Source organism: Pezoporus flaviventris, unplaced genomic scaffold (genome assembly GCF_033815535.1).
Source record: "Pezoporus flaviventris isolate CSIRO_AGI_PZ_B2104156 unplaced genomic scaffold, CSIRO_AGI_Pfla_v1 ptg000036l, whole genome shotgun sequence".
Lineage (NCBI taxonomy): Eukaryota > Metazoa > Chordata > Aves > Psittaciformes > Psittacidae > Pezoporus > Pezoporus flaviventris.
The window spans coordinates 2,849,255-2,865,709 of record NW_026892584.1 but is presented as its reverse complement, the minus strand read 5'-3'; the positions used below and the strand labels follow the sequence as shown (position 1 = coordinate 2,865,709).

The following is a 16,455-nucleotide window of genomic DNA, read 5'->3' as shown; positions in this document are numbered from 1 at the left end:
CTTGCCTTCTTTGAGAGCTATTATTAAACAAGTTTGTCTTTCAGCTCCAGTGAACGATGTGGGTGTCCGGGAAAAATCACAGCTTGTCAGCCCCCCTAAAGCCTAACTAAAGCTGTAAGAGGGGGGAGAAGGAAAGGTTTCAGTGCTGTTTGTGAGTTCACTCTGAATCAGCTCCTCTGAAACTTCAGGAGGGTTGAAGGGATCTGTACACATGGTGTGAGTTTTGCATTGCCTTGTCTCTTGAAACAAACTAAAAAATCCATCTTTTGCATAACTATGTTAAAGCCGGCTAAATAACATCAACATCAAATTAATGGATTTGACCTTCCCGTACGAAGGGAAACGGTGGAATATGTATTTAGATTTGGATTTGGCAATCATGCTTATTCCTTAACTTAAAATTAGTCTAGAAACCTCAGCATAGAAAAAAAAAGAATTTAAGGTGTTAATTTAGACTTCATCTTCTATTTTTATAAGCTTTGTATTGATATGACTGGAAATATCTTAATTCAGTTAAAGGTCCTCATTTTCTGGATGTTAAAATATGAGACCATAAAGTAAAAACTCCTGGTTCTCTGGCAGATCTGTGCAGTAGGCTCTGCATCTGTATTTTGCCATTTTTAAAATGTGTTAATTGGTTGTCTTCACAGAGGCAATGCTGGGTTTATGCAATTTGCTTAGACTGTGAAATATCATGTGAGTTTTACGTACTGCTGTAGTTCTTTTTCACACTCACTGCTTCACGACCAGCATGTCTATACTGCAGCAATGTTACAAGCATTTTTAGTAGTAGAAGATATAATCAAAGTAAAAACAAAGCATGCAGTCTCAGCTTTAATTTAGGGCAAAGGGCCAACTAATTGGATGGCCTCAAACCCAGTGTTAAGAATTGAATTGCCACATTTTTGCCCAGGTTTTCCTGGACACACATGTGCATGAGCAAAGCTTCCTGTGTATGCACACAGTGAAGTTGATCAGCATATGTGCAATAAGCCTGATACGTCCCAATTCACCCCTGTCCTGGTGTACAGTATGTATGCTGTACAGCCAGGCTGAGCATTTCCATAGAAAATATACGTGCGTGTAACTGTAGCCCACAAGTAGTTCCATGAAGTCTATTTGTATAAATAAGCTTATTTATTTTCAACAATTGGAGTGTAAAGAATTAGGTGCCCAACAGGTGGGATTTGGACTATGACTGGATCTCTGGATGGTCATGTAGAAATGTTGTAGCTTTTAAAACCATGAGTAGGCTGAGGCTTGATGACAGCTGCATCAAATTCACTCAAAAAAGTTAACTTCACTTAATACTTCAGTGTATCTGGAATGAGCTGTGAGATTTGGCTGCAACCCAAAACAAGTGGATGTTGCATTTTCTTCAGAAATTAGCCTAAATTTATTGAAAGTTATGTTGATGTGCCAAACAAATCTAGTCCCAAAAGTCACTGAGCTTGTTACTTTTCATTTATCAAATAGATCTTTGTGCTCTGATCCCAAACTTAATATGAAGTCTTGGGCTTCATGGGGTATGTTTAATTACTAACAAATTGAGGTCTGCCTAGTTCTACAGGGAAGAGAGAATCAAGAAGGGAAAACAGAAGAGAAGCCTTTTTCCTGTCTAGGTCATTTATGTTTAATATAGCTACTGACTGGACACCTTCCAAATAATGTCAGGCTTTGAATATGGAACATTTGGAGCCAAAGTAGAAGTCACTCACATGGCAACTTTAAGAGCAGCTCTATCCCACAGCACTAGTTGCGGGCCATATCCTTCTACGCAGAGTAGCTATTTGTTGTGTTGTCTCAAGAAAACATCTATTGGGATCTTCAACCTCAATGTCTGTTGACTGTACTTGTGACACTGTGTACACGTGGCAATGTTTTTTGGGTATGTGGTGTTGTTCAGTGAGGAGTGTGGCTGCAGAAGGTCTCTAGTCCTTCAGCTGGACCCAAGACCAGTGCTGTGCACGTCTGTACCTGACACTTGCGGAAACAGCATGACTATTACAGAATTGTGTGTGGGAACTTGCTGAGACTGTCAGTTTGTGTTAATCCACCAGCTTCTCCTCAGACTGTGAAACTCAGACCTGTTGCAAGACATTAAGTCTTTCAGGAAAGAAAAATGTATTTGTTAGCGTCCTCTTGCATATGGGGATGCTAACAAATGAGGTTCCTCATTCTTGCCTTCAAAGCCTCTCATGACATTTCAGAGAAATTTTAATAGAATTATTTTTCCCTGGAAGAGAAGAGCTTTTTCAAATAAAGGCATTTTGAGAAAACATGTTAGTCTTGCATAAATTTTATAAAGCTAAAATTTATGTCCTCTTGACATTTTTTCATACCATGATAATAAAAATGCTAAGAACCGTAATCAAGATGGTTAACCAGCTATGAGATGTATATCAATTTTGTCTACATTAAATGTTTTTGTCAGCCTAAATAATTGGGGAGCAGGTGGGAGAAGAAGTATTTTTTTGGCTTCTTTTTGTAGAAAGGCAATCCAAGTAACCATAATGATCAATTCTGTTGCCCATGATAGAAGTATTTAAGATTGGATGCACAGCTTTTGAGCTCCTTTGGATAAGCAGTCATCAATATTATCAGACTTCTTGTTATGCTGCAAATAATGGTTGTCTTCTCACACACCATACAGTCTGGTATTTTCTGTCCTTGATCGTTTCCTGTTACCTGTAGAAAGGCATGTTCCTTGCAGTTTACACTGAGCAGATATGCTGTAGACTGTATAACCTCAGTTTATCAAAGAACAAAGACAACTGAAGGAAGAGCGTACAACTTGATTGCTGTTACGTGCTTTTATATCTATACTGTAGAAGAAAGTAGGCCATCAAGCAAAAATGGCATTAGGAGAGTTGCTGGTTATTTATATAGAATGTGTCAATGCAGATGTGCATGAATTGCATTTCAAATATTTTAGGAAAACAATTATTATATGGTACCTTTTATTTCAAATAGATGATATAGACACCCCTTTTTAATATTTGGAGAAGACTGGTCTATTTTTTTCCTTTTTTTGCACTTGGAACTTCCATGAAAATTAAGATAAAAATGAGTCATGTTCCTCTTCACTGGGTATAACAGGCTACTGCAATTAAGTGTGCTTTGCACTTGTAATTCTAGTCTGGAGCTGCAACCACTTATTTCTCTTGAGGGAAAGGTGGGGCAGGAGCAAAATTAATTCACATTACTTTGAAGAATCCTGATCTTTCCCTGTTTTCTCCACACGATTGCTAATTTTATTATTATTCACTCTTTCTTAGCTGTTCTTGTTAAAAAAAAATATAAACAAATGTTTACATTTTTTTTCTCTTATTTTACTTAGTCACAGGCGTTCCTTGCATTATATTGTTTTCTCACAGTTGCATTCTGCAGGCAGTATCTTTCCAACTTAAAGATTAATGGAGTGTGATCTCTTCAGAGCTTCTAGCCCTTATGCCTTTCAGTCAGTGTCCATAGTGAATCATATGAGGTACTTCCCTCCTGTAGGCATTGCAGGTACTGCTTGTTAAGGGTTCCCAGGCCGAAGGCCAGAAAACAAATTGCACATTGTAACTATGGAACCTAAAACTTTTCTTTATTCAATAATTTTATCCTTATCCTGCTTACTATTGAAAGTTACTTCTATGTGCAAACCTTTAGAGTATTACTAAATTAAAATTCATCTACTTCAGAATATCTTTGCAACTTGCTTAGTTTTTGTCTCAGGTAGATCATACAACATCAAACCAATGCAAGCTGTCTCCTTTTGTCTAGCTAGCAATGTTACATGAACTGGTTCTGAAACTGGGGATTGACATATGTATTTATTTAAAAGGATTCATTGTGAAGGGATCATAATAAGATAATTAAAGAACCTTATGAACATAAAGGCTCTGATTATACAACATTTAATCTTTAAAAAATTCTGTAATGAATAAAATATTTTGTTTTCAAATACATTTGAATATTCAGTTAGTTTTACAGTAATGTGGCTGCCAAGACTTTCACGTGTCATTGCATCTTCTGCACTTTATTGTTACTGATATGTTAAAAGTGCTAGATACCTAGCAAAAACATGTTGTGTTGCTAGTTTTGGAAAGGCCTGAAGATTTGGCTTGTATCTCAGCCCAAAGAAGGGGAGCATGAGGAAGGTTGAAGGTGCTAGTGCTCTCTCTGAACAAATCAGTAGCTGCTACTTGTTGCTGGTCTGCATTGAAAGCACTATACTTGAAAATAAATAATTTCCAGGTATTTAGTGAAGTATTGAGTCCAACAATTTGTAATTACTTTTTTCCTTTTCTTTTGATAACAGAGTTCAACGTTAGTTGCAGATATGGAGGAGTTTTTCATGTCGAGAAAAACAGTCGTTACAGTCTCACACGATCTGAAGCAGTTGAACTCTGCAGAGCTCTCAACAGTACCTTATCAACACTAGAGCAGTTGAAGAAAGCTCATGAACTTGGATTTGAAACTTGCAGGTAAAGAAATTCTTGAAAAAGTAGTATGTCATCTCAAGTCCCTCCATCCGTGCTATTGTGTTATAGTTACAGTCGTCTTTATATAGATGTTAGTAATGGCTGCACCAGTCCTCAAGTAAATTATATTCTGCGATGAGCAAAACATCTTTGTGCATGTGTATGTTTGCTCTGGGTCCAGTAATAAGTACATCCTTGATTGCATATACATTTTAACAGTTGTTTTTAAAAACTCATTTAGATTTTTTTCTGTAAGAGGTTAATATATTAATATTAATATATTAATATATTAATATATTAATAACAAAAGATTGACAATATAAAACCAGTTAGGAAATGTTCAGATCACGCTGTATTGCTGAATAATTGATAAGATAAGCATAAATAAAGCATTTATGTTTTTAATGATCCAAAGTAAGGTCAAAGACTGAAGGTGGCATATACAGCATAGGGAAATCTGTCAAGGAACAGTAAAAAGCATTAAGTGGCAATGCGAGGGGTAAGCTGTGGACATCACAGTGAAAAAATGGTCACAGTACTAGTGCATTCTTACAATCCGTGAATGGAGAAGTTTCAGAAGACAGCAATAAAAAACCCAAAACCATATTATGAAGTGACTTGCCCTCTGTAATTAATGATGTATAGGCCAAAAAATATGCATAATACAGACTCTTCAGTTTAGCAAAAAATAACTCCAAGAGACTGGAAGCTACAGAAAATGTTGTGTTACAAAAATTGAGTATGAATACAACAAAATATGTAAGGCTAATAATTATTGGCTGAAACCATTTAAAAGGGCTGTAGCAGAATTCTTTGTCACACCAGATTTCATCAAAATGAAATATTTTCCTCAAGGATGCTCTCTGTTCAAGCATTAATCAGGTCAGGACAGTCCTATAGTTTGTAAATATGTCAAAATAGATAATTATGTGGTCTTGCTTTGCAAAATACGTAGCACATTTATCATGCAAGTCATCTTAAGGGTTCATATGCAACAATGAGATTGATCTCAGCTGCAAATTTGAAGTTTTGTTTGTTATTTGTGGTTTGGTCTTCTGTTGTTTGGGGATTTTTTGTTGTTTTTTTAATCAATAATGAAGATTCATGTTGGCAAACCATTAGACTTGAAAGAAATTTCAGTAGATTTGCAACTTTATTACAGTCCAAAATAAACAGCAAATATAGAGAAATGGAATTTATCTTCTGACTGGAGTGGAAAATTTCAGTGGACATTTCTCCAAGACCTCAAGGCTTCCATCCTAGTACCATAAGAAATAGGGCTAGCTTAATACAACTTGTAACTATTTCCCATGAATCATTTCATTCCAGTTCTTTCACATGAATTTTCTCTCTCACTGGCTTACAAGCCCTTGAGAATAGAAAAAAGCTCCTTTCAGATTAATAGTATCTATACAAAGTAATTTTAATCATGGAAAAAATGCATGTGCAGTGCCTTGAAATAATTTTAACACATTTAAATATCATACACATAGCACATTCATTTTCACAAGCATTATGCCCTGCACAGTAGTGAAAGAGGCAGACAAAAATGCCAAGGAAGAATGGACAGAAAATTATCTGAAGAGTCTCCCATGAGAAGTGGGAATGATATTTAAAATAGCACTACATACGAACTAGAGATGATTCTTTACTCTGAGGGAAAACTGCTGCCTAACACAGCAAGCATGTTCTTTCTCTAACATTAACATATGAACATACTGAATTGTTCAGTGTTACAAAACATGTATAGAATCATAGAATGGTTTGGGTTAGAAGGGACCTTAAAGCTCATCCAGTTCCAACCCACTGGCACAAGGCAGGGACACCTTCCACCCAGTTGCAGACCAGGTTACTCAAAGCCCCATCCAGCCTGGCCTTGAACACTGCCAGGGATGGGGCAGCCACAGCTTCTCTGGGCAACCTCTGCCAGTGTCACACCACCCTCACAGGGAAGAACTTCCTCCTAATGTCTTATCTCAATCTCCCCTCTGTCAGGTTAAAGCCATTCCCCCTTGTCCTGTCACTACAGGCACTTGTCAAAAGCCCCTCTCCGGATTTCCTGATGGCCCCTTTAGGCACTGGAAGCTGCTCTAAGGTCTCCCGGGAGCCATCTCTTCTCCAGACTGAAGAAGCCCAGCTCTCTCAGGCTGTCTCCACAGCAGAGCTGCTCCAGCCCTCGTAGCATCTCCATGGCCTCCACTGGACTCGCTTCAGCAGCTCCACATCCCTCTTGTGTTGCTGCCCTGGAGCGGGATACAGGACTGCAGGGAGGGGGTGTTTCACTAGAGCAGAGTGGAGGGAGAAAATCCCCTCCCTTGATCTGCTGGTCATGCTCCTTCCAATGAAGAGACTATGGATCAAATCCTTACTAGCCTAGGGGTAGAGATTTCTAGTGCTAGCAGTTATAAGTACTCTGCAATGTGGAAAGTCTTTTCTGAAGTTAAAATATAAAGACACTTGAAAGAAGGAGTACAGGGAACTGTTTGGGTTTTTTTTTTCAGTGAGGAACTGCAGTTTTTGTTAATATTGCAATTCTCCCTAATTCACAGTTTAGCAGAGGACAGATTTAGACACGTAAGACATGGAGATAGGATTTCTTCCTCCCTTCCTTCTGGCCAGCCCTCCCACGCTCTTACTTTCATTTGCTGATCCTGTGCTAGAAGTCCTTGTCAGTAAGGCTAGGCTCATATCAAGCTTGAGTAGATGAGAAAAAATATACTGCATGTAATCATCAAAAGACATGTGGAATGGTGAGTGAATAAGATGAATCAACTGACTATAGCACAAATAAGCAATTAATGGATTATGAAGTGCCAACATCATAGTCTTCCTTGGAAATGTAAAGCAGTTTATAATTCCACCCAGAAGAGTTTCAGAGTTGCATGTTTTTAGACATGTCACTGGAACGGGGCTCACAGATAGAAAACCTGCAAAGCTATGAAGTTTGCTCCTCCCTGATAAATTATGACACTCAAGAAGTCAAACTAAACCCAAAGCAAACTCCAGTTCTTGTTACCATTCTATCACACCTCCCAGCTAAATACATTGGAATTAATCAGGTATTACAGGATTGCGAAATAGTAATAACGCATTGTGCATTATGTAGCTGGGTTAACCGCAGTCTTCACTGAAATATATCAGTTCTGTACACAATAGCTGCATTGTTTGACTGAAAGAAACAGTGGCTAAATGAGTGTTGTATCTGAATATTTTACTAAGCTGTCAGCTTTTGCAGAAAGTGATGTGTCTTTCAAACAATTTCTAAATTTGCTCAGGTAGAATAAATCAAGCCCCCAGCATTTCTGTGTGACATGTCACTGAGCAGTATGTTATGCTCAAAACAATGAAAATGCGACTCCCTGAAAAAAGCACAAAGCCAGTCTTTAGTGTCAGGTAATACAGTTTCAAGTTGTGTAAAAAGTGTACTTGCTTTCCAGTCCTCACTTTCAGTGCCTTGCTCTGGAACTGATCATCCTAGCTAATAAAATGCTCACTCAGTTAAAGTGGGTTTAGCTCTAGAAATAGCATGCAAAATGGTGTTGAGTGATTGTAGTTGTACAACTACATGTATAACTACATGTGAGAAAGGAACACCCTTCATATATAAAAAGTATGCATAAATGCATGCACTTCTAAGAAAAATAATGTAAGATAAAATAACGGCTTCTTCTTCATGTTTGAGATATGTAGAGCACTTCTGCCACCTATTATAATATGTAATATGGTGTATATTCCTCTGCTCTTCACAGGTATGGTTTTGTAGTGGGGTATGTTGTTATCCCACGAATCAATCCCTATCATCTTTGTGCAGCAAATCACACTGGCATTTACAAACTTTCAGCAAACACAAGTGATCGGTATGATGCATACTGTTACAATGCAACAGGTGTGTATATGTTTTTTATGACATATTAGCTAAAACATATAATCTCCTACTTAAGGTCCTGGAATGAGATCTTCTGGGTTAAATATCATCTGGTTTTCAGCTGAGAAGAAATACATTTTGTCTGCCTCTAGAAGAGTGTATCTATAATGCCAGCAGTGCATTTGACCAGTTTTGTCATTAGAGTGTTTTGAACTAAACTATTTTCTACCCCTAGGACTTAACTTAGTAGCTTCAGAATGGTTCATCATAATGGCTTAGTGCAGTGAACCTCTGCAACAGAGAGTCTTAAAGACAAAACTGTTGTAGGCAATGGTGCTCAGCTCTTATGTTCATCCACACTTGAGCTTCTATAGCAACCAAGTTATTTGTGGTAAGGGGTGCTAGGAGTGACTGCCACCTGCAGTAGGTTCATTCAATATTTTCTTTCAGGCAAATATACGTTCAGACATTAGGCAGTTAGATAGCGATGTGAGTCAGAAGCAGATCACTTTCATCTAAGGTTTTGAACTTTTAATAGTTGGGAATATTTCACTATACTATTATGAAAATATAGCTAACCTTGTGACAGCTCCTAGACACTTCAAATATGTGCTCATATTTGAAGACAAAATATGGACTAATTTAAAATGTCTTGAATTTTAGTAGATGATTACATTCACAGTGGAAACATCTTACAGAAAGCTGTAAGCAGATTTCGTTGATGATTTGGATGGCAGTGACATTTTTTTTATTTTGATCTTGGTGGTCGTATAATTAAAAATAAATTTTTCATTGGCATAACATCAGGTGGGCTGCATCCTCTGTCACCCATGGATGACGCTTTCGCTGCAGCAATGTCCATGCCCACCAAAGCTTTATAACTTTGTCTTAGAGACCTTCATAGAAGGCTTTTAGCCCTCTGGCTAAAATGGATTAGATTAGAGCTGCCACTGATGCCAAGACAGTGGAGCTGTCTGTGTAGAAACTGGGTAATAAGGTTATTTTATGTTGATGGCAATAATTTTCTGGAATGGTTATGGAAATGGAAAACCTTGTTAGCTGACAAAACTATCTTAAAGTGCTCCACCTGGGAAGGGACAAAAAGGGAATGTAGGTAGATCAGTGAATAACGTTTGATTTGGAAAATTGTTTTCAATTTTCCATAGCTGAAGATGATGTTTTGTAATTCCGTACAATTAATATGGGTATACACGACTTTTTTCTCAAATTTCTCAAATTAATATTTTCTATTTTCCTTCCTTTACAGAAACAAGGGAGAAAACATGTGAACCAATTGAAGGACTAGATACTTCTGTCCTTGAGAATCAGGGTGAAATAGGTACTGTATCGATTAGAAAGACTTACCGTATGTTTCATTTTTAGGATCTGTTTATCTTTTTCTACATGAACAATTGAAACTATTAAAAATCAAGCCAAACATAAGAAAAAGAGGTCGAGAGATGTTCAAAGCAATTAGTCATTTGTCTTCCCCTAAATCCTATGGAGCTTGGTTTGTCTTTACACGCTACCAAACATTTTTTACATAGGTATTTGACATTAATTGACACCTCAGAGCTGCTAGTATTTCTTTGACATATAAGATTTTGCTTAAGAAGCAACCTTTCTACATCTCATGTGAGCTGCTGGTTAGAAAAGCAGCTGGAAGAAAACTCTCATAACAAATTATTCCTCCCAATTCTAAACTCTGATTGGCATTGCAGAGGACAAGATTTTATGTTTAAAATCAACTCTCAGATCAATACATTTGACGCAGAATAGGCCCTATATGTTGGACAAATATGTATGTTAGCATATATACAGTAGACATAATTTAACAATGTATGATCTAGACAGATAAGATAGGATGGCAAAAATGGATGAACTGATATTAATCCACAACTGTTTCTTTTTATTTTGTTTTGTTATAGGACTTAAACTGTTTAGCATTACTGAAATACAGCTTTGTAACTCCTTGATATTATTAGCTGCTTCATTTCTTCTTTCCAACAGTGATTGACAATGCAGATGGCTCACGTTATAATGCAGATGGCACACGTCTTAGTGGAGAGTCCTCAACCTCAGGTGCAGATGATGAAAATGTAGGTAGTGGATCAACACATGACACAACTCCCATGGATACCTCCATCAAGAGATCCAGCCCCTCATATTATGGAAGTGCTACTTCAGTCTCACATCTGCCAGATCATTCCTCTGGAGGGGGTGAAAAAGAAAGCCCTAAGAAGGATTCTGGTAAGGATAGTATGTTGCCACTCTTATCTTCTTTAGAATAACTGTGTGAAAGATTACGTTGCTAGTTAAGGGATTTACTGAGGGAATGAGAAGCACTGTCCTAATTTGTATCCTGAAGAAGCAAAAAGAGAATGTGCATCTTTGAAAGAAAACAGAAGCATTCTGATTTCCTAGGACTTTTTTTTTATTTTTTTTTTATTTTTTTATTGCATGGGAATACGAAGCAGCCACACATCAACATATTTTCACATAAACTTTCCCAGGATGTTGAGAATAGATGGCCCTAAGAATCTGGTCTTGTTCTTACTAAAAGTATTTGCTTTGTAAAGTCTCAAAACCATTTCTTGAAGTGAACACAGAGGTTTGTGAGGCTGAGGTTAGGGGTATATAGAGCTAAGGATAACATTCTTATCTCTTCTCTGAAAGGAATTGACTTTTCAACCCTAGCTGTTCTATGACAAGAAGGAGTTTGGAGTACAAGTGATTTCTCTTCATACAATATGGGTTGGGGGGTTAGGACATCTTCTAAGTATTACAGAATGCACAGAGAGTTAAAAATGTCAAATTAAAATGTTATTAATATCTTCCTTTTGGTGGTAAAACCAAATTCTATTTTTACGGAGCCCTACCAGATATAAATGCCATAGGGTGTCCTGCAGAGTAACAAATTAATGAATTAGAGTGACTTTCCTTTATCTTGATTTCTTGTGAGAGGAGCATGTATTTTATTTTATTTCATTTCATTTCATTTCATTTCATTTCATTTCATTTCATTTCATTTCATTTCATCTTTCAGAGGTCTAAAAGATTACCTCTAATTACAGGCTTTTTATTAAATAGCCAGTAATTTACCAGTGAAGGATACCAGTAGTTTGCATCATTATTTTCAATAAATACTGGAATTTAAAACAAACAAAAAAAATGATCAGAAGCATTAGGATTGTAAAACCACTTTTCACTGGTGGGTATGCGCTTGACATGTTATGCTTGTTTTTCCATATAGTTAGTGTAGAATCACAGAATGGTTTGGGTTGGAAAGGACCTTTATGTCCATCTAGTTCCAATTGCTGTCATGGGCAGAGACACCTTCCACTAGACCAGGTTGCATCATTAAAAGTAAATTCTATCATCCTCTTCCTAATGAACCAGAATTAGAGCCGTTCCCTATGGTATATGCCATGTATTTCAATTGCTTGCCATGACAACTGTTGTCAATTCTGCTTGCATGCAGAGCTAAGGGTTTTGAACTAAATCTCAGAATATACCTGAGTAAAGAGTGGAATAGAAATAACTTCACTTCTTGCTCTAGGATCCCTGTCCCTGGTATTCAAGCACTGTCCGAGCTTGTATCACATGAACAGATCATTGTCTGCATATTTGTTATCACTCTAATACACGTTCATCTTGAAATAATCTGTTTTGTTGATATTCTTACTATGGGATTGAATTATATGAAGAACCTAGTTTATATCTTCTCGCTTGGACCAATAAATGAAGGGATGAAGCTTGCAGTAGAGAATAATTGAAGTAGTTGTGAGTTGCAACTTAGCTAAGGAAATAGTAATGATTCATCCGTCACCATACAGATAATGAAGTTTCTTCGGTATCACCTGACATCTCTTTGGTGACAACAGCTGATGATTTCCCTGAAAAAGGTGGTGGACACTATCCTGCAAGTACTAGTAAGATTTATACATTATAATAAAGACATCAAATATAGATTGCATTAAAACTGCTTTCTTTTTCCAGCATGGCATTCTGGTAAGTGGTGAAGTATACATCATCTCCAGTTTTGGAAAGACATTGAAAGACAGTATTTTCCAGACTGGTTAAATCAGAAACAAACTTCACTCTTTGTAACAAGGGGAGCAAAAATATTTACTGTATGTTTACGTCAATGCTTATACATGAGGTCAGAATGATTGTTGTGTGTTTCCTACTTTTTTTTTTTATCATGTGTTTAATCTCTGAGGCACAAATTAGTGTAACTGGTTATTACTTGAAGTCAATTTATTTCTGAGGTAGAAAAAGACATTTTTGTCAATTTGTGATGAAAATGTCTGTATATTATTTTAATATGCTTATGGTTGTGAATGTGGGTAATCCATGTCAAAATCATGGCCTTGCTTGTCAAAGTAGTGCTTTAACTGGCAGTTCCAATTGCCAAACCACTTGTGCGCTGCAAAAACTAGTTTTGTCCTTGTTGGCAATATGCATGAGAAAAAAATAGCTCCACAGGCTCTGAGGGCTCAAAAGAACAGGAGCCATTTTCTCTGCTTTGTCCCTAAGTAGCTGTGCTCAGTTGGAAAAAGTTTCTTCCTGCTGACATTTTTTTTCCCTAACATTGAAGCCTGTGATAGTGAGGAATTTGCTTAATTGTTTGTTGGTTGCTGATAGATGGTCAAATGGTCTATGTGACTTAAAGGAACTGTGCCCTCATTACTCTATTTAGAAATCCCAGAATGAAGTGAGAATGATTATACGTCTTTCACAGTTAGGAAAAGCTTTATTGAAAGACAGAAATCATTCAGCCAATCATCTTTTCTTAGGGGACGTGGAGACTAACACCTTATAAATATGTGCCCATGGCAGGGGGTTTGGAACTAGATGATCTTAAGGTACTTTCCAACCCTAGTTATTCTGTGATTCTATGTGGATGGAAAAAAAGAAGGATCAGGTTGATTTTCTCCCAGACCTTGAAAGCAAGTAGCGAATTTTCTAGTGCTTGTTCCAGGTGAAAGGCTTTGCTACAAAGCATTGTCTCTAAGGGATGGAATCATAGGATTGAATCCTAGAACAGTTAGGGTTGGAAAGGACTTTAAGATCATCTAGTTCCAACCCACCTGCCATGGGCAGGGACACCTCACACTAAACCATGCCACCCAAGGCTCTGTCCAACCCAGCCTTGAATGCCGCCAGGGATGGAGCATTCACAGCTTCCTTGGACAACCCATTCCAGTGCCTCACCACCCTCACAGTAAAAAATTTCTTCATTATGTCCAATCTAAACTTCTCCAGTTTAAGTTTTAACCCGTTACCCCTTGTCCTATCACTACAGTCTCTAATGAAGAGTCCCTCCCCAGCATCGCTATAGCCCCCCTTCAGATACTGGAAGGCTGCTATGAGATCTAAACGCAACCTTCTCTTCTCCAGGCTGAACCGCCCCAACTTCCTCAGCCTGTCTTCATACAGGAGGTGCTCCAGTCCTCTGATCATCCTCATGGCCCTCCTCTGGACTTGTTCCAACAGTTCCATGTCCTTATTATGTTGAGGACACCAGAACTGCACACAATACTCCAGGTGAGGTCTCACAAGAGCAGAGTAGAGGGGCAGGATCACCTCCTTTGACCTGTTGGTCACGCTCCTTTTGATGCAGCCCAGGATACATTTGGCTTTCTGGGCTGTGAACGCACACTGAAGCCGGCTCATGTTCATTTTCTCATCAACCAACACCCCTAAGCTGTTCTCTGCAGGGCTGCTCTGAATCTCTTCTCTGCCCAACCTGTAGCTGTGCCTGGGATTGCTCCAACCCAGGTGTAGGACCTTGCACTTGTCATGGTTAAACTTCATAAGGTTGGCATCAGCCCCCCTCACAAGCGTGTCAAGGTCCCTCTGGATGGCATTCCTTCCCTCCAGCGTATCAGCTGAACCACACAGCTTGGGGTAATCGGCAAACTTGCTGAGGGCGCACTCAATCCCACTGTCCATGTCACTGACAAAGATGTTGAACAAGACCAGTCCCACCACTGATCCCTGAGGGACACCACTCGTTACTGGTCTCCAGACAGACATTGAGCCATTGACCACAAGACTTTGCGTGCAGCCATCCAGCCAGGTCTTTATCCACTAAATGGTCCACCTATCAAGTTGATGTCTCTCCAATTTAGAGACAAGGATGTCATGTGGGACAGTGTCGAACGCTTTACACAAGTCCAGGTAGATGACATCAACTGCTCTACCCCTGTCCATCAGTTCTGTAGCCCCATCATAGAAGGCCACCAAATAGGTCAGGCAGGATTTCCCCTTAGTGAAGCCATGCTGGCTGTCACCAAGCACCTTGTTGATTTTCATGTGCCTTAGCATGCCTTCCAGGAGAATCTGCTCCAAGATTTTGCCAGGCACAGAGGTGAGACTGACTGGTCTGTAATCCCCCGGTCATCCATTTTTCCCCTTCTTCAAAATGGGGGTTATATTTCTCTTTTTGCAGTCATCAGGAACTTCATCTGACTGACATAATTTTTCAAATATGATGGACAGTGGCTTAGCAGCTTCACTCACCAGCTCCTTCAGGACCCATGGATGGATTTCATCGGGTCCCATGCGTTCAGGTTCTTACAATGGTCTGGAACCAGTTCCTCTCCTACAGTGGTCCCAAGGTCTTCATTCTCACAGTCCCTGCATCTGCCTTCCAAGACTTGGGTGGTGTGGTCAGAGCCTTTGCCAGTGAAGACTGAGGCAAAGAAGTCATCGAGAACCTCAGCTTTCTCCAAGTCCAGGTAGTCAGTTCTCATGATTGCTTCCAGAGAGGGCCCACATTGTCCCTAGTCTGTTTTTTATTTGCAATGTGCCTATAGAATCCCTTACTGTTATCTTTCACATCCCTAGCCAAGTTTAATTCTAACTGGGCCTTAGCTTTCCTAAGCTGGTCCCTAGCTTCCAAGACAACGTCCCTGTGTTCTTCCCAGGCCACCTATCCTTGCTTCCACCTTTTATAAGCCTCTTTTTTCCTTCAAATTTTCCTCAGTAGCTCCTTATCCATCCAAGGAGGTCTCCTGGCCCTCCTGCTGCAGTTTCTTCTAGTTGGGATGCAACACTCCTGAGCTTGCAGCAGGTGATCCTTGAATATCAACCAACAGTCTTGGGCCCCCCTGCCCTCTAGGGCTATATCCCATGGAACCTTACTAAGCAGGTTCCTGAAGAGGATAGGGGGGAAATCCCACTCAGTAACAGTGAGAACTTTGGTTGAGTCTGGTAATGATTTTTCCTTCATATTTATTTACTTTTGTATTCATGTGTGACTCAGTGCTTCTATGTACAGATGTTTCTGTTCCCATTGCAAAAAAACTGTGAGTTGTTTCTAGGCAGGAAAGCTTTGAGGTTTTATTTTGCTACTTGATTAACAAATGCATTGAAACTCAATTGGTATGTTCCTTCCTATTGTTAACAATTCTTTCTCATGGGCATGACTATTTTGCAGAGGGAAATCTATAGGTATTTAAGATTTTCAAAGATCAAAATAACTATAAAGTTATGTAATAAAAGAAGTCAATACTGATAGATGTATATCACAGAAGTGATAGCATTGATGATTGCTTGTTGGCTTAGGGTTCATAAATTGATTCTCTGGAAAAAAGGATTATGAAGGTACTGCACCTGTGCTTTTCTCAAAGCTTTAGTTATTACTCAGCAACATCACTTTAAAGCCAGTCAGACCCACTTCATTTGATTTTACTTCATTAGAAATAAATCAGTAATTTAGCACTCCTATCAGAAGTTAAATATAAGATACAAATCTCCATGAGAAGCAATCAAACATTCACTAGCATAGGAGAAAGTTGCATGGAGAACAAACAAAAAAGAAGGTAAAGCCATGCTCCAGTGTCTGCTATTTACATTGAGCAACAGTGCAAGCTCATGGGAATATCCTGGTCACAATCTAATTTGCCACAAAAAAGTCACAGACAGGAACATAGAAAATTCAGAATTAAGTAAGGAAAACTATTAGATACATTTCTAGATAGGTGGCTAAAAATGTATCTATCTAATTCTATACTGTGTGAAGGTGAGAGACAAAACCAGTGGCTATGCTACACACCATTTGTAAATTTAAATTTGGTGAAAAGTTCTCTAGCTTGGTCAAATTTCTTC

General features: G+C 38.6%; 1 protein-coding gene across 6 annotated transcripts in view; it reads left to right on the top strand.

Moving 5' to 3' along the window:
- Positions 1 to 16,455, top strand: part of CD44 (CD44 molecule (Indian blood group)) — a 59,447-nt gene that overhangs the window by 16,600 nt on the left and 26,392 nt on the right. For 3 of the 6 annotated variants that reach the window (XM_061462853.1, XM_061462855.1, XM_061462857.1), the window contains exons 2-6: positions 4,310 to 4,475; positions 8,222 to 8,358; positions 9,605 to 9,676; positions 10,348 to 10,596; positions 12,174 to 12,269. In XM_061462853.1, coding sequence (XP_061318837.1) covers positions 4,310 to 4,475; positions 8,222 to 8,358; positions 9,605 to 9,676; positions 10,348 to 10,596; positions 12,174 to 12,269 — 720 coding nt within the window. The remainder of the gene's footprint in view (positions 1 to 4,309; positions 4,476 to 8,221; positions 8,359 to 9,604; positions 9,677 to 10,347; positions 10,597 to 12,173; positions 12,270 to 16,455) is intronic. The other 3 variants (XM_061462856.1, XM_061462854.1, XM_061462858.1) reach the window with 1 other exon arrangement.